This window comes from Protobothrops mucrosquamatus, unplaced genomic scaffold (genome assembly GCF_001527695.2).
Source record: "Protobothrops mucrosquamatus isolate PMUCROS unplaced genomic scaffold, P.Mucros_1.0 scaffold2567, whole genome shotgun sequence".
NCBI lineage: Eukaryota > Metazoa > Chordata > Lepidosauria > Squamata > Viperidae > Protobothrops > Protobothrops mucrosquamatus.
The window spans coordinates 14,246-38,807 of NW_015388625.1; the positions used below are offsets into that span (position 1 = coordinate 14,246).

The 24,562-nt window shown below is 38.9% G+C and overlaps 1 protein-coding gene across 1 annotated transcript in view; it reads right to left on the bottom strand.

Moving 5' to 3' along the window:
- The window catches only part of LOC107295913 (ras-related protein Rab-6B), a 43,493-nt gene that overhangs the window by 6,577 nt on the left and 12,354 nt on the right, over positions 1-24,562 (bottom strand). The window contains exons 2-6 of the mRNA XM_015825248.1: positions 18,245-18,303; positions 8,262-8,315; positions 5,827-5,932; positions 725-836; positions 211-304 (exon numbers count right to left, since the gene is read on the bottom strand). Coding sequence (XP_015680734.1) covers positions 211-304; positions 725-836; positions 5,827-5,932; positions 8,262-8,315; positions 18,245-18,303 — 425 coding nt within the window. The remainder of the gene's footprint in view (positions 1-210; positions 305-724; positions 837-5,826; positions 5,933-8,261; positions 8,316-18,244; positions 18,304-24,562) is intronic.

Here is a 24,562-nt window from a genome sequence, read left to right on the forward strand (position 1 = left end):
AACCCATCTATTCCATGCGGCCGGCCTGGCGTAGTTTTGATTGGGCTTTGCTAGGGGTTTTATATGGGGTATTTTAGAGCAGGCTTTTTATTCAATATTTATTGTGATTTTTATTATTGCCTGTTCACCGCCCTGAGTCCCGTAAGGGAGATAGGGCGGTATATAAATTTAAATAATAAATAAATAATAAATAAATAAACATTGCATTACCTGTTTTACATTGTATCCCGTTTTTGCACTTGTTTCAATAAACATGACATTCAGTTCCTTAGCTCTCTGTTCCCCTTCTTCAATGGTGATTTGCCTAGAGTCAGACAGAGGGAACACGGTAGCTGATTCAATGCAAGTGGGGAAGTGGGGAAAACAGGATATCTTGGAATTGGGATCCACCTACGTCCATAACAAATGCAAGGAGAAATACTACTCTAGGAAATCACTTCCTTTGACAAAGAGACCTTAGAGCACGGGTTTCAAACTCGCCACGTCATGTGACATGTCGCGACATATCGTGACTTTTTTTTTGCATTGCCACAGCTGGGGTGGGCGTGGCCTCTGCATGATGCAACCGGCCCCGGGCCAGCAGTTTGACACCCCTGCCTTAGAGGTCTTCCACAGTATGAGACTTACTGTCTTTCTTCAACTTTTCTGTATACGGTATAAACAAATTAAGAGACACCTTCTGTAACTGCAATGCTTCCTTTTCATTCTGAAGGTGTCTATTTACCTTTTATCTGCAAGGTCAGTTTTGTTGCCCACTAACATAATGATGACATCACTTCCTCTTTCTGTTCTGACATCATCAATCCATTTGGAAGTTTGTTGGAATGAATTGAGATCTGTGAAGAAAAACCAGAAATTAGGTATGGGGCAAATGCCAGTCTTTCCAACAGATGATGGAAATGGCTTAGCCAATGGATTTGGAGATTTTTTTATGATTTCTGGCAATAGTCACAGTGCTGAATGAATTTAAGAAAATTCATTCACTCAGAGATGGATAAACTCTGGTTCCCAAATGTTTTTGAACCACAACTCATATAATTTTTAGCCAGTAAGGTTAAAGATGCTGGAAATTTTACTCCCCCAATATCTGGGTTCCTCTCCTGGATCAGTCAATTCAGAGTGACTGAATATTGAGCTTAAAAGATTGTATGTGAAAATTTAAAGGGGATTTTGCACCAATTACTTAAGCTATTTCATAGGATTATTTGAACATTAAAGAGAAGTTGGACAGCTGACTAGATTTCCTTATAGAGAATCTCATTTCCTTAGAAAAAGGGAGAAATAGATACAAGTGTACAAAGAAATTGTACAATAAAGAAGTGATATCAACTTTTCTGCCTGTTTTATGAGGCTAGAGGAAGGAAGAAATAAAAGCTATTCAAAGAAATCAAAACCAAGGTTTTAGATACAAACATCAGGACAGTGAAAGCCAAAAGAGAGAATATATGAATACAAAAAATTTACATAAGATATTTTTACAAGGATGGGAATGGACAGGAAGTGAACAGAAAGTTGAAGATTTGTTGCTTTATTATAACTGTAATCCAAACAGTGATTGGGCATGACATCAAATGTGCCTTTTACCACAATGTCCATTAGAATGTTCTCAGCAGCACCTCATCTTTGCCTATAGAAGAAATAGAACTAATGCCAACTGAGAAATTTCTCTCAGCTGAATTTTTTTCATCAAAACACAGATTATTACTCCCCCTCCCCCTAGCCAATTAATTTTAAAACATGAATATCACATGCAACATTTATAAAATTTACAACTAATTTATTTTTCAACCACAAGCTACAAACAAACAGAACTAATACTAACATTTTAAGCATTTCTGTATTAGTAACTTGCAGCCGCATCCAGACATTGTTCTGATAAAGTATCCCTTGGGAAAGACATTTTGTGTAGCACAGCTGTAAATTCCAAGTACAGTAATGCTTTTCCCCCCACTATTCTTGTTTTGTAGACTATTTGGTCGCATGTGTCTTTTGTTCACATAGCTAATTTTCTGTGTATACCTTCACTGGCAACAGCTTCAACCACAAGTTCTTCTAAGACAAATAAACTGTGGCAGGAGGCCCAAGCTTTCTTATTCGACAAATCACTGATGCCTACATTTTTGTCTAAGAGAGTCAGTTGCCAGTTAGAGACAGAGCTAATGCAACTATAGCAACCAAAGCAATGCTCTCAGTCCTTCCAAAGCAATCCATTAGAAAAGGAGCATTTATACTGAACCACTTTTGTCTGTTCACTCCTCAACTGCACTGGTCAGCTGGAGCCACCAGAGGGAGGCACATCCTCCTTTCTGTCACTTTCCGCTCCTCTTATGTTCATTTCAATAAGAACAATACAAAGGCGAGAGATGGCTTCAGAAAAAGTTAGTGTTTTCATGGCAGAACCTGGATCCAGGATTTCAGGATCAGAACTGTTTTATCTTGGTAGCTCCTTCAGCATGGAGACAGGTTTTGTGGAAGGAAGAAAGCAAGTGCTATCTGAAAGTCATTGATTTACTGAGAGAACTAAACTATGGAATTTGCCCCCAGAAGGTTTGTGGATGGCCACCAGTTCAAATGGCTTACAAATGGGAGTACACAAATTCATGAAGGATAACCGGTCGTGCAGCTTAAGTAACTTTATGAATACTTTATTGAGATGGTTGTGGTCATTTCAGATAATTCTTTTTCCACACTACTATTCACTGTTTTACAACCACTTTTTACAGACAAGGAAAAGATGCCATTGCTGATAAAAAAAAATGTGCTTATGCAATAACACCAGTATAGTTACAGACACCACATATAATTGCTTCTGCTATCCTGATGTTAAATACTGTTTCTTGAGAATAGGTACTATGCATCTATGTAGGAAAAAATACTTCATTTTTGAAATCAAAGGAATAACAAACACCTGTAAACACAAATATTTATCTGTTTTTGTTCTGTTCTGTGCGTTGGTAAGGCATTGAAACGAGGCAGTAGTAACAACAGATGCTTCTTTATTTCAGCTTTAACAGAGCAACACAAAATGGCGCTGATCCTTTTTATACCTTTTGCAGGGAACAGCGTCAGCCAATAAATGCAACGTATTTTCCCGCTCTGTGCAAGCGCAGTAGGCTGGAGACAGCCTGTCTGGCCCGGGCAAGCCACGTGGTCTGCCTGGGTCTCTCTGCAGCTTCCTGCACCTGCTGTCAATCACAGGCCCAGGACATAACAGTTTTGATTGTAGTATATTTTTTAAACCACAGGAGAGATGCATGGGAAAATGTCTAGTGTGTCCCTCTAGGGGTAGGTCAGCCAACGTTATCATGCCTGTCATCTCTGCCTCTCTGAATGATCATTTGGAAATATTCTGGCACTTGGCACTGGCCCTTCACCCTGTGGTCTAGCTGAAGCTGGAGATAAGACTGCTGCACTTCTACCTTTCCCATAATGTAGGTCTGATCCGGGAGACTTTTCTAATGAACTGGATTTGCCAATGTGGTTGTAATGGGTAGATCATGCCTGGAGAGCTATGGATTAAAACTGACCATCAGCTAAAAGGTGATATGTAGTCAATCACTCCCTTTCAGCCTATTTGAGGATAAAATGGATGTGTGTGAATATTACAAATTAAGTGTAATTTGAAGAAAGCGTGGGACATAAATAAAATAAATCAAAGAAATACAAGCACTGTTTTAAAGCAAAAGTGCCACAGATTGTTCTGGTGATGGCAGTTGGAACCATCCTGAGAAATATTACAGTGATAAATACTGCAAAGGAAAACAGGAGTGCAATCAAAAGTACCATTGCTTTAGATGCAAACATGTTAAAAGAAATAAACTAATGTGTCATTTTTTTAAAAAAGACCCACAAAAACTTACATAGCCTATTTATAAAAATACCAATCAGAAGATATTTCAGTGTTTTGCCTGTTTACTAATTTCACTCGGCCCATAAATCAATTCATCTTTACCATGTGGGCAATCAGTATTACATACACCAGTGATGGCGAACCTTTTAGAGACTGAGTGCCCAAACTGCAACCCAAAACCCACTTATGCATTGTCGAGTGCCGGGTCTTTGTGGCCCATTGGCTGGGTGTGGCCCATTGGCTGGATGTGGTCCATTGGGTGGGCGTGGCCCATTGGGTGGGCGTGGCTGTGGTGGTAACAGCCGACTGGGTGGGACTAAAAAGTTCAATCAATCAATTCCAACTTTGCAAGATCTTTTTTTTTCCCGGGAGAAGTTGAAATTGACTGATTGAACCTTTTTTTTTTTTGCACACGGCAGTGGAGGCCTAAAGTGAAAAGGTTTATTAAACCCAGCTGAAGGCCTAGGACTGGGGCGATGGCGTGTGTGCCCACAGAGAGGGCTCTGAGTGCCGCCTCTGGCACCCGTGCCATAGGTTCGCCACCACTGACATACACAAAAGAAAATAATGTACTCTTAACAAGATTTAAAAAGCATTGATCTAATTTTCCAGGAACGAACCAGCGTATAGTTAAAGGATTCCTGCTTTACTTGGCATGAGACTTCACACTGGTATCAAGTCTAATAATAGTGGAAGCAGAATATGGGATTGTTTAGACTATCAAGCTACTCCTTAAGGCAGTGTTTCTTAATCCTGGCAATGTTAAGATGTGTGGACTTCAAATCCCAGAATTCCCTAGCCATCACCTGGCTAGGAATTTAAGGTATGCCTCTAATATTCATTGAACCTCTTAATAATAATAATAAAGTTGGAAGGGACCTTGGAGGTCATCTAGTCCAACCCCCTGCCCAGGTAGGACCCCTACACCATTTCAGACAAATGGCTGTCCAGTCTCTTCTTTAAAACTTCCAGTGTTGGAGCATTCACCACTTCTGGAGGCAGGTTCAAGGTAACCAATTAACAAGATTGACAGTCCTTCAAAGAGGAATCAAGATTCAACGAAGAGAGGAACTAGTCAAAGGTGGGTAACGAAGAGCAGGACGGAAGTCCGCGGAACCTCTTATCGAACTGAGGGAGAAGAAACACCGTCGGGGACTCTAATTGGAACACTGCTATCATGTCCCCCCTCGTCCTTCTCTTCGTTGAACTAGACATACCCAATTCCAGCAACCGTTCCTTCTCCAATGCAGATAAACTGAGCCAGTTTGGCTAAGACATTGGGCTAGAAGCTCAGAGACTGTGAGTTTTAGTCCCACCTTTGGCCAGTCACTTTCTCTTTCACCCTAGGAAAGAGGCAATAGCAAACCACTTCTGAAAAACCTTGCTAAAAAAAACCCACAGGGGTTTGTCCAGGCAATCACCCCAAATCGATAAGATTAAACAGAAGAAAAATAATACCTTGGATTACAGTTGTCCACATGAGGGAAGCTTTACTTCAACAAGACTGAAGAGTACTGGATGGGGAAGCTGCTAACAAGGACATTTAAAATTCCTGCATTCTACTGCAGTTTAAAATATTGTGGTAGCATAAAGGAGAACAGAGCCAAGCTCTCCAGTGTTACATCTCACATCTTTTCAGTACAATCTGTCTAATATAATCATTTGTTTCACTTTATATTGAGTAATGTGATATACTATGTTATAGAGCAGAGGTCCCCAACCTTTTGGGCACCAGGGACCGGTTCTGTGGAGAAAAGTTTTTCCGCCGACTGGAGGGTACGTGGTTTTGTGTTCTGCCTGCATCCCACAGATGGGGCTTTGCTTGTTTGTGTGGACCGGTTGCTGGCATGCCGCGGACCAGTACTGGTCCACGGACTGGCGGTTGGGGACCCCAGTTATAGAGAGGACTAATATTGAACTAAAACTGCCTTTACAGTTTATTTCCATTTAGACAACCACATCCAAACTTAACTCACTTGTGATGTCATAAACCACCACAGCTACTGTAGAGTCACGAATGTAACTGGGAATCAAACTTCGGAATCTCTCTTGGCCTGCTGTGTCCCAGAGCTGCAACCGTACCTGCCAGGGCCAAGGGAGGAGAGCAGCAAAGAGAAAGGCATATACACATATACACACACAATTAGGAAGAGAAACAGATATAAACAACAGGAAGAAGAGAAAACAAAAGTGATAAAGAATTAAACAAAAGAGGCTTCTAGCCATGTGTTTTGTTTTTAAATTGATCATGTAATGTTTTATTCATGTCTTTTAATTATTCAAAGCATTATTTGTAATCTTATGTAATGCCCACACAAGATTACAAGCATATAATTTTATGTATTTATAATCTATAGAACATGCATGGGAAGAAATGTATCTTGTACATTGGTTTCCCCCAACCTGTTTGTTTTGATTAGAAAAAAAGTAATTGTTCCCTGTGGATAGAGCAGAAAGTACATCAAAATTAAGCTTTGCAATTTTGGCACAAAATTTAAAATAGGGAATATTTGAAGAAGGGAGGGCGAAGAATTAATTTATGTATGGAATTTGAGAAGAAAACTTTAAAATTTTGGACATATTATCTGCTTTGACAGATTTGTACTCCATCTTCACAGAATCTTTGATCCAGAAAAGGTTGTATGTTTTAAAGTATGAGGTTGAAATATCTAAAAATTCTTATTTTAAAAACTTGGCATCTTAAAAACATATTAAAAATGTTGCAACTATGAAAGTTTGATATAATGAACAAAAAGGAAGAGGCCACTGAGATAGAAATTTGAAGGAGAGATGCTGCAATAGTTGGTTTTAAAAAGCAATTGGGATCAGACTACAATAGTATCACAAAAGACACGGCCAGGTTTCACTGAAAGAAAGGCCTGGGCAATGCATATTTGCATTGATTCATGAGATTTGCAACATGATCTGTAGCTATCTGCATTATTAGAGGGATCAGGAGAATCAGTACTCCAGGAATACTCAAGCATTGTGTCATCATAAAGTATAATTGGGCACAAGAGTTTTACACATATACAAAATACAAACTGACTCAGGAATATTTGTCAAAGGAATGCTTCATTAAACATAGTCTGAATGCAGGTAACCTACCCTATGGGACATTTGACTTTGTTTTTCCCAGGGCAGGGGTATCAAACTGCCGGCCCATGGGCCAGATGCGTCACACCAAAACCGTGCCCACCCCATTCCTGGCAATGGGGGAAAAAGTCACAATACGTCATGTGACGTTGTGAGTTTGACACCACTGCCCTAGCTTGCATCTTCTGATGAAAGGATAGCAGAAATAAGAAAGCTACAGTATTCATCTTCCAGCTCTTAGATCATACAAACTGTGGGGCAGCTTAGGGAAATTTACCAGTAATTTTGCTCTTGCATTTCTATTATACTCAGTCTATCATTTTCATAAAAGCAATTGGAAAGCCTTGGAAACAATCCACTAGGACTAAGATGGATGTTTGAGACTGCATTAACACTGTACCAGATGCTACTGATTAATGCAGTGCCGCTGCTGCTTCTCTCTCATTATTGCTAATGTCCATCTGTGTTGACATTGGATTATCCTTACAAAAAGGTTCTCCCCAAATTATAAATTGGTTTTTTTTAAGTAGGGGCAGTGACAGTTCTAAGAAAAAATAGAAACCTCAAAACATAGGCACTTAAGAAAAGCTTGCCAGTTAAGAGGCCACGTGTCCCTCTTTGAAGAAATTGCACGCTCCATCTCATCCCAGAGATGGCAGGCAATCATGCTAACGGCAAGTAAGAAAACGGAGCCTTGGATGGGAGACTACCATGAAATATTATAGCAATATTCCAGACTACAAAGTCAAAAATACATCCGGAAGAGAGTAATGTCAAACCATTCTGGTACTTTTGTCAAGCAAACAATGTGATGCACCCCTGAAGCTATCTGCAGTCAAGCTCAATTCACAGGTGACTTTATTTATTGCCATGGAAGGAATGCAGTGAAGTTGCTAATCCCTAAATTAAGATTCAACCAAAATCCCAGATAAATGTTTTTTGACTTTTACAGTAATCCATGGGGTTTGTAGTCATTATTTACGGAAGGTGATAATTGCTAGCCTGAATTCTGTTCATTTGTCCTACTTCAGCATCGCAAGGAACAACAGCAGAATCTCGTGAAAAACAACAAGAGGCCAGGTGGAAAAGGTGTGATTCCAATTTTTTTTAGGACACTATATTCCTAAGAAGATCCAGAGCAATATATCAAAAACAACCCTCTACTAGGTATGATACACTGTCAATGGATAAGTTAATTATCAGTTTGATCAAAGGGGGGAAGGGTTAGCATGGAAACCACTTGATGTTTGTCCACTATTTCTTTCTGAACACAGAGCTTGATAATCTCAGCAGTTCAGCACTTCCTGCTACTTACTGTCCGATCTTCCAAATACATGGTTTTAGATAGGAAGTCAATTCCAATTGTAGCCTGTAAGAAAAGAGGGAAAATGGAAGAAAAGTCAGCAACTATTTTGATTCAAAATTATTTCTACATTATACTGCTTCAACAGGTGAATTCAAATATTGCAGCATATATATTTGTTTGTTAAATTTATATGCTGCCTATCTCACCCTGGGGCTACTCATCACATCATCACTATACCTGCTGTGCTCCTTGGAAGTTTTTGATTTTTAAATATGGCCCTAGCTGCAAAATAATAGCATTTACTTGATATAATATACACAAATACTAGTTATTTTCTATTACTTGATTTCACATTGATTTCCCAGCCAAATATGCATGATATATTTGTACATGACAAAGGAGCTCTACAACCTTGGGACCACAAAGCTGACCAGTGTAATTAAAAGGGGCTGCGTCAGATGGCGCTCAGGTGGAGAAGTTCAGATTTCAAGTCACATCTGCTTCTGAGTTTAGCTGGTTAATCAAACAGTGTGTGCTGCAGTTTGCAAAGGCATTTTCTCCAGAGGCAGCTGGCCGATATTTACCAAGCCAACACAGCACTGACTCCATATGGTTAGTAGTACCCACAATGAGTTGTGTTTATTCAAGTTTTTTTTAGAAATGCAAAAATAGAATTTGAAAATAAGATGACAAAAATCCATCTTCTATTGTTGAACTCAGCTGGCTGTACTAAGCTGAATGATATAGTTCAGACATCAAAGAGAGTATTTTCAGTGGCACAGCATAGAAAGAAACAGATGGAATTTAATTTGCACATTTTCATGCCCCTGGCAGATTGGTTTATTCTGCCTTGCCTATTATTGCTGTAAAAAGCAGCATTAAATTGTAGTGAAGGAAAAATAAGGAAATATTCCCATGGCCAAAGGAGCTCCATTCAATACTTATTTAGAACTTCTGGCTGTTGCTGAAATTTTGACATGTCACTAAAATAATTGCATTTCTTTGCCTTCATTAGACTTCCATAGCAACAGATAGTCTGGGTGGGCATGAGTTCTGAGTAGCTGCATATCCTCTCACCTAAATATTAATGCCATCTTATTTTTAAATTGCTGTCTATTGTACCCTTGCCATAAAGGTACAAATATTTATCACTTATTTACAATAAAAGTAATAGTGAAGACCAAACAACAACAAACAAGGCATGTACAAATGGCGGTCACCAAAAAACTCACAAGGGAGTCATCCACCCACCCCTGTACACTTCCTTAGTTCAGATTGGCTTGGCCTTATCTGGTGTTCACTTACATAGAATTTGGCCTCTATTTTACCTACCTAGGGGACACCAAGTATCTCTGGTGAGAGCCTATCACTCTTCCTTACTTTACAACCAGTTCCTACTTAAGCTTCCTGCCCTGAGAAATGCAGAAAGTGATGACTGAATTTAGATTCAGTCTTTTAGGTTACTTAGAATTTTGACTTTACAGTTTAATAATACAATTTAATTTTATATTTCTTGGGAATGTTCTATGTTCAGATGATGGAGATAATGTCCTTCTACTTTATGGCCTTTTATTGATTTGCTTTGTAGCTGCAGCTGTCAGAAAGGATAGAGTGGGATGAAAGAAAGAAAAGCAGTAGGGTCTGGAAGCTAATTAAGCTCCAGATCCTGATATGCACAGTTGCTATAAGAAAAACAAATAATCTTTTGAGTTTCAAAGTCTTTGAATCTCAGGAGTAAGAAGGCATTTGAGAAGAAAGACAGAACAACAAAAAGGCTTGGGAGGGCCATTGGGGATGAATAAGAATGGCACCGAATCATTTCTCTGCAAGGGTCCTGTTGGAGGTGAGATCAGAGAAAAATGATGAGAGGCAGGAAAGCCAGAAAATCTTTGCCAGATACCACTTTTAATACAGCAGAATTTAAATAAGTATGTAAGGAAATTGCAAAAGTAGGCCACCATCTACTGAACATTATCTTTAAAACAAATACAAAAAAAGGATTTTATTAAAAAATACAGTTCTTCATAACAAATTCAAGACTCCTTCTCCTTTAAGATGATATATCTTCATGCCACAAAATTCACCCTGCTGTTGAGGTTAAGTACCTCCTTGCTAGTTCTTATTTTATACAAAAATGTACACAACATTTACAAATTAGATAAAAGGAATGTTATACCTAAAGAATATGCATTTTTTTGGATCTATAGGTCCTTCCTGTCAACCATCCCAGTTGGCACATTCTAAAGAAGGAACTCCTGGTTCAAAGAGTTAACTAAGAGTAAAACTTTATTGAAAGATCTGTCTAGGTACAGCAGAAGCAAAGTCAGTTCTGAGGTTTTCCCGCTAAAACTGACATAGGTAAAAATCCCTTTTCTTCTCTGGGCAACCCACAGTTCATTGCCCACCAATTCCATGCAGTTCTTTTGTTTCGGGAAAACAGTCTGTGCCATTTGAACAATTCTTGGAACTTGACCTTGGTGGGTAACTCTTCTCAGGCAGCAGCAGGCTCTCGTGCATTCCTTAGCCCTCCCCCTTTCCTAGGAATTTACCAACCCCCTCCCATTTCTGTTTGGAAAACTGCGAGCCAAAATCAGGTACAGGCAATGATGAAGCCGAGTCAGTTTTGACACTTCCATTGAAACAATACTAATAAATTAGAGTATCAAAAATCCAGTGTTGAGATTCCTATCTCTTTATTTCTGAATATCAATAATTCTTGCTGTTATTAGCATAAACCTAATATCTGTATTCTTAATATTTTTATTTCCTTCTTTGAACAAGTATAAAATGCATATTTTACTATTGCTTGAGCTAATGGAACAGATACTGATCTCCTTAAAGATTGCCCACTAAAATTGTTTGGTCTTTGGGCAACCTTACCAAATGTCTTTAGCCATATTCTTTCTGCTGTCCATAGATAAAGTATTTTTATTTGTTTGCTAAAAGCATTGGGATACAATACCAGTGCCACATTAATTTCAAAGGATTTTAACTCTACTATCAGTGTTTGTGTGTGGGGGTTGCTCTTATGTATAGTTCCATTTATCATCAATATTTATATCAGGTTTCATTCTTATAATTGTTTTACAGCATGGGTATGCATTCCAGAGGTCCTTAATAATATACTTAATTTTTCTGGAAACTGCCTTTTAGGATTTCCCTCTCATTTACTTCAAGACAAGTTCTATTAAGTCACACACCTGGATCTCCACTCATGCAGAAATTGTTTCATCCCCATCCCCCATCCCCAGTTCCTGCTATCCAGCTTATTTCAGGTAATCTCTTTGGAATGGGAAAAGATGCAGCTACTTTCCTTTTGTCAAGTTGGGAAAACCTACGAAACTAAGAAATTAAGAGCATGAACTACAAACCAAAACACTCACAGCAAATCTTATTGCAATACGTGATGAATGCATAGATTCATCATATATTGTATACCAGAGGCTCAAAGTAAAAGCAAGAGAGAACTGTTCCAGGAATATTGTCTTGGATGCTGCATTAAATGACAATTCTTGTGTGAAATCCCTGCCACATGAGATCAGTATCAAAATCAGTCTGAAGCCAGAGCTGTTTGAAAGCATTACTTAGGCATTTTTTTCTTAGATAGCAAGAGTGGGCTTTTTCACACACAAAGCTCAAAGCATCTCTTTTTTTCAATTGGGTTCTAATATGCAACGTGCTATTGGGTTGCAATGGCTATATTGGCCAGGAGACCCATTCACATTGTAGATGACTCCCTTGTTTTTCCTTCCACATTAACAGAAATGTATTCGTTTTATTTACTTCATTCATTTATTTACTTCATTCATTTATATTGGGTACATCTTTCAAGGCATGCCTTCCCAAGATTTCACAAGAAACAGCTGATTTAAAATACTGTATGTTTAACACAAGCCATGTTATACATGAAATTAAGAATGCAGATTTAATCTCCAGACATAAGTATTTTCAAGAAAAAATATTTAAACAAGGAAAATCAAGAGTTTGCATTTCTTTTGCAGATCAAAAGGAAATAGTATTTTAGAAATATTGAAATTAAATCCACTAGGACATATAGTATGCAAAAAATTAGTCACTTTCTAGTCAACAGCAAGAGAACCAATACAACAGAAAAAAGTTACGAATCTGTAGTCACTTTAGAGGCTTCTAGGCTGGTATTAGAAATAGCAATGTTGGTGGGCAACAAATTCTAAGAGGTTGCAGCATCTGTAAAGCATTTTGTAAAGTGGGGCCATGAGCTAAACAATATTTCCCTCAACCCCTGAATTTTCATATGTGCTGTCCTGATTGCTTTTCTCTCCCAGTTTCAATTTCTGCTTCATGCAACTGCTTCATTTGCAAGATGTAGAAATTAAATGCAATTAGATGTGTTTTTCTGAATACAGATGAATGTGCTTTCATTTCTGCATATCAGAACGGATGCCATTTTGTCTGCAAACCATGAAAACAGCAAGGCTAAAATCATATATCACAAATCAAAAAGTTGTCCTGCCTTATAGCCTAAATCAGGAGGTCAATGCTTAATGGCTTGTGCTGTTATACCAATTTCTTAGCCATTAAGGAGAAAAAGTGTTATAATCACATGTTTTTTTTCCTAGAACACATGACTTCTTCCTCTGCGATGAAAAGCCACAAAACAGGAAAGAACAAGGACAAAGAAACACAACAAAAGAGCCAGTCAGAAGACTAGTTAGGGTTGAGAAACATAACACAATGAAGCATAGAGTACAGTAAGCCTAGGAGTATATCACATCAGGCTGTATTGTACTTGGTGGATATATGAAAATTACAACATTGTCCCTTATATGCAGTTTTTTAATTTGTAATAAGGAATAGTCACTCTGAAGTTACAACCCTTGAACATATTACCTCAGTTTTGCATGTTTTAAAATATTCCAAGTTCATTTATCAAATCTGATTATGAAAATCTATGCTAAAATCTATGCAACTTTAGTTTACAATGTAGCCTGATCTATACTTCTTTTAAACAAGTTTAATAAATGATATGTTTTTACAAATTCATGAGTATATGCAATTTGTACAGGTTTTTCACCAATATAAACTTTGCATTTGTTGGAAAAAGTACATTGAGATATTCGGAGGTCGATTAACTTTAAATAACTGGCCTGACTGAAAAATAAAGATTAGATAGTTTGAATTTAAATGCAAACTAAATTAATTTTGCCTCCATCTCTAGCCCTTGCATGTTCTTTATTGGTATCTAATTCAAGTGGCCAGAAAAGAATGTAAAAAATATTGTGAGAAAAGATGCCACACTGTAAACCCCACAAAGCTATTCTGGAAATTGAAGCAGGGTTTAACAAGAAAATCAATCTACTAAGTTCACTCAAGCAATGCAGCTCCTGCGATGCATTTTAAATTGCCTGTCAAAAGGTGAAAGGGGAGTTTGTTTACCACATTAAATTGCCACTATGATGGAGTCAGGTGGCTCTTTAAACCTAGGATGGCAGAGGAAATGATAGCTGAAGGCCAACAGTCTTTTAGGCTGGCTGAAACCTGTTTGAAATTGTAAACTGTGAACATATGGTCATAGAAAAAGTCTTCCTACCTAGCTAGAAGCTACTAGCTCTGTAGGTTAAGGAAAAAATGATCAGCACAGGAGCTGATTAACCTATATGGCACAATAAGGACTGCTTTTCTCACCCCTTCTGATTTCTTATTCTTGATCTGGACTAGATGAATTCTTGCTTATTTTTGATTTTCAGTGCTTTATTCTGAGAGGCCATTTATTATTCAATAGAAGCCTTATCTATTGCAGGAAGTACCATTGGTTTATAGCAGGTGGTATTTTGGCACCTGGCAGGTGGTACGTGACCGTCCCAGAGAAGTGGTAGCGGGGGGGAGGGGAGAGGAATGAGCTGAAACGGCAGCACCACACAAGCCTGAGGGAGAGACAGCTGAAGTTGCAGGGCTGTCAGGGCTGGGCAGAAACCCCAGGATCAGTGCCAGGCTCCAGCTGATCAGTGCTTCTGGAAGCTGGAGGTGCGCTGAAGAGAAAAAGCAGAGGAGGGGGGAGAGAGGAGAGGATATAAAAGGAGGTTTTGACGGAGAAAGGGCCAGCGAAGGGCTGCCCCCGCCCCGCCCCCTGGGCATACGAAGAGGAGGCAGCGATCACCCGGCATCCCTGCTGACCATCCCTGTTGATCACTGTGAAAGAAAAAAGGCAAGAGAAGTGTTTCCCTTTCCTCCAGGCTGCCAGCACTCTCGCTGCCTTCTCCGTGCACCCCCCCAGGGGGCGGAGCAGAGATGGCGGGGGGATCCTTTCTGGCTCCAGGGCTACCCTGTGGATCTAAGGCTGAGCGCATTCTGGCTTTGATGGACCCCAGCAGTAGATCAGCACCACGACCACTCACTAACCTAGCCTTGCAGCCACCAGGCTTCCCTTTTAATGGGATCGCCCCTGCCTGCGTGGGATAGCGATGGCCAGTGGCAGCGTGGCCACGAGCAAGCACTGGCAATCTCTCCCCCTCCCATCATCCCTTCCTAAGTGCAGAGGAAGGAAAGAAAAGAAGGGGAGAAAGAAAGGAAGGAAGGAAGGAAATGAAAGAAGGAAAGAAGGAAGGAGCTGGGAAAGGGACTGCCTTCTGAGCGCTTCTCAGGTATTTTTTTTAGCTGCCCGAGGCTCCAGATAGGAGGCTTCCCATTTTGACCCCTCCCCCACTTTGTTGCCTCTGTGCCTGAAGGGCCACTGCATGGCTCTCAGCTCGCCTCTCCCAGATCCGTGTACAGGTGTGTATGTGTGTGTGTGTGTGTGCGCACATGCGCATGGGGGGTGTCACTCCTTGCAGCCCCACTCTGTGACATTGGGGAGGAAACGAACAGGAGAGATAAGAGAAGCTGCGATGGGAGCTTCTTGCAGCCTTCCACGGGGCTGGGGGCGGGAGCTGAGGGGGGCAGGGCGCAATGCGATCGGCGGCATGTTGAGAAAAAAAACAAGTACTCCCAAAAAAACCAGCTTTCATTAGTTTGCAGCCTGCCATCCCAGAAGGTCTCTGTTGAGGGCACAGGGCTGCAAGGGGTGAGACCCTCCCATGCGTACACATACATAAACACGTGCGTGGGTCTGGGAGAAGTGAGCTGAGAGCCACGCAGAGGCAACAATAGGGGGGAGAGGTCAAAATGTGAAGCTTCTGTCCACCGCTGCCTATCTGTTGCCACCTCTGCCCAGAGCCTCTGGCAGTTTTTTTTTTAAAAAGCAGGGGAGGAAGGAAGGGAGGAGAGACAACTTGGTTGTAAATGCCCCAGTTCGAAGGGGAAAGCAATTTTGTGTTCTGTTTTGTCACAACTTTGTTTTGTCAGAACTTTGTTGGCAATTCAAGTTAACATTGGTATTCTTGAATTGTGAGCTCTTAGGAAAGTATTCCCTCCTTGTGTGTTGCTAACAGCCATTTCCAGTGGGGAAAACAGGACAAAGCAGAGTGGGGAAAAATATTTTCCTTTCTTATATTTCCAGTCTGAATTAGACCAAGGCTGAGTCCCTACAAGAGAGCTCTTTTAAGGATTACGTATTAATAGAAAAGCAACTAAGCTATCTCTGTTCCTAAATACTAAAGCTGTTGCACATAAAAAATGGAGGAGCTCTGATCAACTATCACAGCCACAATTTCAACAGTTTTGCTGTATTGTTGTCTGTGGATGCTCCCACTAAATGCAAGCATGGGATAAACTGAGCCTGGTTTGTTCTCAATCTTTTAAGTGACAACAAACTACTAGCAAAAGTGACATTTGATCACAAGACAAGGAGGCATTGAGAAATGTTTCCCCTTTTGCATTTGAGCATCCAAGAAGGGACAGGAAAAGAGAAAGGGAAAGAGGAAAGAAAAAGAAAAAGAAGGAAAGAGGGGAAGGAAGAAAAAGGAAAGGACAATGAAGAGGGAAAGAAAAAGAAGAGAAGGAAGGAAGGAAGGAAGGACGGAAGGAAGGAAGAAAGGAAGGAAGGAAGGCGCACAGACCTTGCGCACACAAATAATACACCCTAAAGAACCCCTATCCGCGGGCGACATGTCATCTGTGGTCTACCAAATCAACTGCAATGATTGCTCATGTAACTACATTGGGGAGACCACAAAACGCCTCCGGACAAGGCTCCATAAGCATGAGCTGGCCATTAAACGTAAAGAAAAACGGTCTCAGGTATGGGCTCACACTATCGAGCACAACCATACCTTCAGAGGTCAGAGCCATTGCTCACGATACAACCAAGGGCGTCCGTCTGTTAAAAGAGGCTTGGTTATCCAATCAACATTGGGTTAACCGGCATATTGAGCTATTACCCACCTACCAGATGCTGCACCGGCATGTATTATCATGTAGGAGGACTGAATGGAGGAATCAACAATCATTCCCCCCCCCGGCATGAGCAGGAAGGCAGAGGATCGTAACCTCTCACTAGCCAACACATCGGCGCAGCAGGACGGGATGAGGAGGCAGACCAGACCCATGGACATTAGGAGAGGGTGCTTGACCAACGAGGACAAAGATGCCAGCACAATGGAGGAGTGACTAGCCGAAATGGCAGCATCGCAGGCGGAAGAGTCACTCGAGCGGCGAGATGATTGCGCGCGGCAAGACGAATGCTCCCGGTGGACGGGGCGAGTGGAGAGAGGCAGAGCGCCAAAACTTAAAGAGACGTCAGCCAGCCTGACAGAAATAGGATCGATACAACTGATTGCGGGAGAGTGGAGGCCGAATAGACCCATCATGCGCTCATTAGCTAAACTGTTAGCTTCACAGAGACTATAAGAATGTGCTTCCCATTCCTGGCTTACATCCTGATGATGTCAGCAGGCCCTGATGAAAGCTCAGTTTTAATAAATTTTTAGTCTTGGATGCTGTCTTCAGTAGTTATCATTTTATCTCTAACTACTAGAGACAGAAATTGCTTGAGGTTCCACTTTGTTTTCCATATTATTTAATATCTATATGAAGCTGTATAGGGAAGGATCACTCACACAATTGGAACTTAGTGTCATCAATATACTGATAATGTTCAGCTATATTTATTTTCTCAATGTATTTTTCCTATGGACTCAGGTCTGCATGTAGTAGACATTCCAATTTATCCAGGCATAAAAATGTGAATATGGGAAAATAAACCAGAAGCTGAATTTAAGTAAGATGAAGCTATAACTGGGAGCAGGGGTTTTGGGAAATACACTTGATTTTGATGGAATTGTATTCCCAATTAAGTTATACAATTGTACTGTAGGGGTTGTTCTGGATCTATCACTGATGCTGAATGGCCGCATATTATTAGTGGCAAGAATGGTTTTAGAGGCTCTGACTGATAAAGTAGGGACATCTATCTCTGAAGAAGGCAGATTGGGTTTGGTAACTCATATACTTGTTAATTGAAAGGCTGGTCTACTGCAATGAGCTTTTTATTTGAAGATAATTTTGAAATTTCAGGTTTCAGGTGGCTAATAAGAATAAAAGAAAGACAAAAAAGTCTGCATAGTGGACATGGCAGTACCTGCAGACAGCAAAATAGAAGAGAAAGAACTGGATAAGATAATAAAATACAAAGACCTGCAAACAGAAATAGAATGACTGTAGCAAAAGAAAGCTAAGGCGTACCAAAAGCAATAGATGCTTGGGCGCAATTCCAAAACAACTGGAGCATCAATTGAATACTATCAGCATTGACAAAAACACCATTAGTCAATTGAAAAAGGCAGTTAATATTACTTGGAACAGCTTATATCCTATGACAATACCTTTAACACTAACAAATGTTCATATATGCTTATCCCAGGTCCTTGGGAAGGACTCGATAGGTGGACAAAAATGCCAAATCCGGTCTGAACATCTGGCTGACTGAACAACAAATAATAATTTAATCGGTATGCAGCACTGCTATTAAATAAAATTAGAAAAAATATCAATGCAAGCTTTCACATTCACAGCCTATTAACCCAGAAACATTCTTCTTCATTAGCATATAGCATGTGATTGAAAATAAAACAGCTAACCTGATATGTGTTGTCAAAACTGTCATACATGAATCTTGTGATCAGGGATGTCTTCCCAACTGTAAAGGAAAACAACAATTAGAGATTGAATAGTAGCCCTGAATGTTGAGATCAGTCACAATCCTGTATATCCCATTCAACCCATAAGCAGGTATTTTAGAAGCATAATTCTTATCCAAATGAGATGTGAAAATGGGGGTACCTAAGTTTATTTTCTATTTTTGAAAATTATTCACAAATGATCTCAGGATCAAAGAGAAAAAAATAACCTTAAACATTGTTGCAAAACATTCAACAAGGTTACTCAAACCTGTATCTGTAAAAGGAAGATGGGACCAGCCTGCATATAGACATTCCTAAGAACTGTGTAGTTTAGTCACAGCAAAATGGTTGCCAAAGCAGTAGTTGAAGGTCATCCACCTTGCCTTTTGAAGTAGCCCCTTTATTCCATCAATTGGCAGGTTCAGCACGGTAAAGAGGAAACATTTTAAAAGGGCCTTTTTAACCCCTCTCCTCAAGCAATTATCCATTCTCTTTAAACCCCCAGATTTCAAATACTTATATACTTGATCATTTTATAATATGTAAAACATATTAAAATGGCAAGAATTTTAAACTTCTAAGCTACCTAAAAGTTCAAGAAACAGAAACTTTAGTAAAACTACATGAAGATACTTATCATATATGGTAATATGAGAAGGAATATAAGACGATAAAATAACAAGATCCAAATGTTGCTATATCATGTAACTTGATTGACTCAAAAAGGATTTAGTTTTATCCTCTGTTATCTCCCCAAGAAACTCAAAGTGACATTTTAATTCTCTAGTTACTGATATCATAGGTATATTTTTCATAACATCTTATTTTATGAACAGATTCTAATTATTACAGGCATTTTCCAACAAGTCAAACCACAAAAATATTTACTGGGTTATCTGTAGTTTATTTTTATTATTATGAATTATTTTGTTAAAATAATTCTTTGAAATTTGTCTTTGTTGCATTCAAAGACATTTTCTAGAGAATTAAAAATCTATCCAAGTAGAAGAAATGTTGAATCAAAAGCAGTTTAATGATCTTGCAAGTTAAGTACGGGAAAAATCACAAGATTAGAACTGATGTGTGTAAGTCTGAGAAAAGATGGAACATACGATTTAAACCAAAAACATCTAAATGCCAGATATATGATTGATTTGAAGCACTGCAAGCTACCATGATATAACATTGTGCCATATCTCAGGCTTATACTATATACTTCACTTTCGTCTTCTCTAGATGTGTTGGTATTTCCTAAAAAAAATCTGGTTTCTTGGTGACCAGTACTTTGCAGGCATATTATCAACCCATTGCTTACCCTACAGGACTTCAAAATTAGATACTCCTCCTATTACGCAATACTTGTTTCTTTATCTAGAATCTAGATTCCTGACTGAGGGCCCTAGAATCAGACAAAACTGAAAATCAGGTATAAGTGGATTCAACCTGCATGGATTTAAATTTCTAGCCTGTATAACTTTAAGCAAATGATTTAACATTTTCAGTATGCTTCAGTGTGGTCATTGATACAAGGAATAAGAAGCACACAGAGTCTACAGAGCGATGAGCTGTGAAAGTAGAAACAAAAAGTACCCAACCAGAGACCCTCTAAGCAAACTAGTCTAAGCAATTCAATTCTTTTCTTAGCCAAGTTTTTCATTCTGAAAGAAACACAGCTATATGGGAAAGCTTCTATTGTTTAACGGAAAATCTATAACAGCTCCCCCTTTAGCATATACAGAACCGATAAAATACACTATTATGTTTAATGTATTGATTTTAATAGTTTTTGCATAAGAATAGGGCGTGTTGTACTGTTATTTTAAGGTTTAGCATTTAGAGCTATCCAAAGTGAAGTATATACATTTTATAAATAAATAAACAAATCCTTTGTCCCATCAGAGAACTGAGGCAATAAAAAGTGTTAAGAAATTGGCCCTAATCTTCAATTCTTTATTGAGGGAAATAGCAGGATATTACTTATATTTTTTGTGGAGTCCTTGATAGTCTCTCAGCTGGCCTGAGTACTTGATAATGTTTTATTATCCAACTCAGTAATATAATCAGTGCTGTATTGATATTTTCTTTCCAACCAACCAATACAGGGGCTATGATGGCTAGACTGTAAAAAAGGAAGTACCATTTTCATCCCACAAATACAAGTTATTTTATTATCAAGGCAGATGTTACCACTGTGTCAAAAAACTTCTATTGCATTACTTTCAATTATTCTTATTGCATCTGATAAGATTGCTTTCTTTGTCGTTTCCAGCACTTGCTTTAGTTTTAAGATAGGTGAGTGACTTGTTTCTTGCTTGGCAATTAATTATCTTTCTATAGTCTGCAGCTTCCTATGCTAACTCAAGAGAAGACATGATGATATCTGTTCTAGCCTTCTCTTGACATGCTCCCATATGTAAAGCATATCTCAAAAAAAACCTACCTTTCTACACACAACAATGAAAAAAACAGCACTTCTGATTATGCTAATTAAATGCACAAAAAGGAAAACATTTTAACTCAACCTTGGTTTAAGACCATCTCCCCCCTAGGAGTCATTGGTTAATTAAGAAACTTTACAATGCCATTCATCAAGAGCCTTAATTAACTATGCTAATTCCCTCTGTTGTGTCTGCTGTAAAGATAGGAGCTCTCTTTAGGTTTAATGAGCATCCTGTGCTGAGGGCATACCAGCAGGAGTGCAACAGCAAGGATCTTTATTGGTTTGGAATTTTTCACACATTTTCATTCCATCAAAACCTCCTGTGGGAAAAAAAGGAAAATACCATATTTTTCTTCAGCACTATATGGTATTCGGTGGATAAGGCTTAATGCCAGCTAATTTAGCATTATAGCATTACAGAGCTATCATGAAAAATATGATTAGCTTGTGGAAAAGAAGGGAGTCGTTGTTTATAGGAATGGTACAACTATTTAGCACTTCTTTAAAAAACAAAAACAAAAGTATGGCAAGACGGGGACATAGCAGACTGATTTTCCTTTAATGGGAAAGGAGAAAATAAACAGTATTGTCTCCAGCAGCCATCGCTATCGATGCCAGAGACAATTTCTTTGCCAGAGACAATTTCTTTTTAACATTAACAAGGGCAGCAGGAGGAATGGTTCCTTGTAGAAGGGTTCCACTGTTCCAAGACATTTGATCATACTTCTACAAGCACCAACTCATAATTCCATTTTGGGCTATTTATGCATTGTCAAGAAGGAGAAAAAGAATTAAGAAAAATATCCACACACACACAGAGCATGACATGAAAAATATGTACATAAAATCGACATTTGTTAATTTATGAATGACAGCTTAATTGAGTCAAGATAAAGGCTGTTGTGTGAACATTGTAATTCAGTTCAATTAATCTTGAAATCCAGAGAGGTCCTAAAAAGACAGAATTTCTCTGGATATTTATTTGTTTATTTATGAATTTTTGAGCCACATTGTATTTTTATAAATAAGGCAGTGAACATACCTAATAACTTTTTTCTCCTATTTTCTTCACAAGAACACTCCTGTGAGATGGGTTTGGCTAAGACAGAGTGACAAGCATTCATCCCGCTTACATGCCTAAGGCAGGACTAGAACTTACAGTTTCCTGGTTTCTAGCCTGGTGCCTTAACTACTAAATCAAACTGACTAAGTTACTACTTAACCTCCTTTTTATGTTTGTCACCATCTGCAATTGTAAAGGAATGAGAAACAGGATGGAGATGTCTTAGTGGTCCTCCTTTCATGATGGAGTAATCTTCTAGATTCCTTCAGAGTAGCTAGGACTGTTTCAATTGTTTCTGCAAGACTGATAGAGTTCATCACACTTGCCATCTTTTATCTTTATTTTTATTGATTTTATCGTAATTCTTTGTTGTGAGCGTCTCGAAGTTGTTCAGAGTCAGGTGGCATACAAATTTAATAATTAATTATGCACTGGTAATACATGAGACTAAATCAATACTCCAGGAGAGAAGCTGGCTAAGTTGGTTGTGTTGTCTAACCAGACACACTGAATCTTCAATACCTAAAACAACAAACCGTTTTGTGGCATTTAAAATAAGAAAGAGCCTTCATTCTAGCACATGAGTTATGAGATAAAGTTCCTCAGATGCAGTATCATCTTCCAATGGGGGTAGAGGTCCTTACGCTTGTTGAAGATGATGTATGTGCAGACACAGTGTGTGTCATGGTCTGGTTGGGCCAGATAGTAGAAAATGAGAAGTTAGTTGGTTGCTGCCCCTTCTGTGGTCTACAATTCTGCTTGTAGGACCTTGTTAATATGAAGTGATTACAATGCAAACCACTTCAATTCAAATAAAAACTCTATGTTAAAAAGTATAAAAAAATATTCAGTTAAAAAGTGTTAAGATGCAAAAGGAAAACAAAAAGAAATAATATCTATTCCTACAGGGAAGTCTTGAGGTGCCAGGGGATGTGAGGAGTATCACAACTTGTCTGTGTTCTTGATCTTGCTCACCATGAAAGCCATTTTGGAAAACCAGCCCCATTCTCTCAAAATTCCATGTCTTAAAGGTTGCTTGTCTCTGCCCTACATTGTAACTGCTTTCTCCAACTTAACATATTGTTATTTCACATCATTGCTGCAAGGCAAAAACATTTCCAGATTTTTTTAAAATAAAAGTTTATCTTCCTCCGATATTATTCTGCCTAACCCAATCACATTTATTTTGCCTAAGGACTTCATGTAGGAATACTGGCACTGCATACAGCATCCTTTACACTCATATGGCACACATTCAGCACAGGATCCACGCACAGAATTCAAGAAAGAGACAAATATTCACCTAACAATTTCTGTAACACTTGCATCGGTCAATCCTATTGTTCAAAGTCCAGTCAGACAAAGGGAAAGATGAAACCCACTTCACACATGCATTATCTGAGAAACTAATAAACAGGCAGACTGTCTGTATTCCAGGCGCATGCACCAGGCAGAACTCATGCAAGAACACCAGAATCTTGCAAAAACTTACAAGAGATTTTCTCTCCTAAGAGCCTTTTTATTTTTTGACCATTACACGCTGGCAACCTGAAAAGGTTATAAACACTTGGTCTTTGGAGTTTTGATCTGTTGCCATTTTCACAGAAACACAATCAGTCTTTACTAGCTTACCTACGTTCTGCTTTGCCTACAATTAATAAAACGGCATGAAAAAAGAGAGGCAGATCATCCCAGAGTCCAACAATTCATCTAAAATTCTTCTCGCAAGAAACCACATAATGCTTCACATTCAGGGACTCTGGTTCAATTGACTTGGTTATTAAGGATGGGTATTATGAAAAGTGAAATGATGCATAATGAAACAAAAGGGGAAAAACTCAGTTCCACAGGAAACCTAATATAAATATGCAACAGTTTCTTATCATATATCATCTTACAGATTTGGAGGTCTGATTTTATATTATTAAAATCTAGCTTATCTGGAACTCCAGGTAAAAATTTAGTATACTGCAACCAACCCAAACATTTTATTTACAAGCAGGTGTACACATGATTAATTTAAATAAGCCATTTTGGGGGCTTCTTGGAATACTCTAAATTATTGACTAGCAATATGATCTTAGTTCAGTCGACACACAGGACTAAAATGGCTTAGCTACTTTATTATTCAGTGTGTTGTGCAAGCAAAGACTGAGAGAATTGCCACTTCACTGCTCTTCTTGGGAAGATATCGAAGATAGGAAAAGAAAAAGGACAATTTTTATCCATTAGCCAGGCAGCCTAGCCAAATCAATACTAGATCAAAGGTGTCTAGCACAAAACAGTCTCAGCAATTCATCATGGAGGTCACAGGCCTCTTTGACATTATCCATGGAACGCAGGAAAAATCTGTCCTGACTGAGCTATACTGACTAGAGGAGAAAAAAGGTATTGTGACTTTGAACAAATAACTGTTTATAGTCTGTCTGGAGACAACTGTCTGCTTGTGATAGGCTGCTGATTTTGAACAGAGCACTACTCTTCTTCATCATATATTTAAATAGTACACATTTCCACCAAGCTCTAGCATTCTCTGCAGCAGTGGAGATGGGGCTAATGGTTAGGTGCCTCTAAATAAAAGATACCAGCACACATGGCATTTTCTGTAATATCTGCAAACCAAACAAGACATTTTCTAATCTTACAGCAATTTTAGATGAGATGATTGGGGATTGTCCAACTTCTTTTTTTTCAGAACCAGAAGCTCAAATTCGATTTAGAATTTATGATACTGGATATTCCAAGTTTCCAATTTTCTGTTGGCAGGAACTAA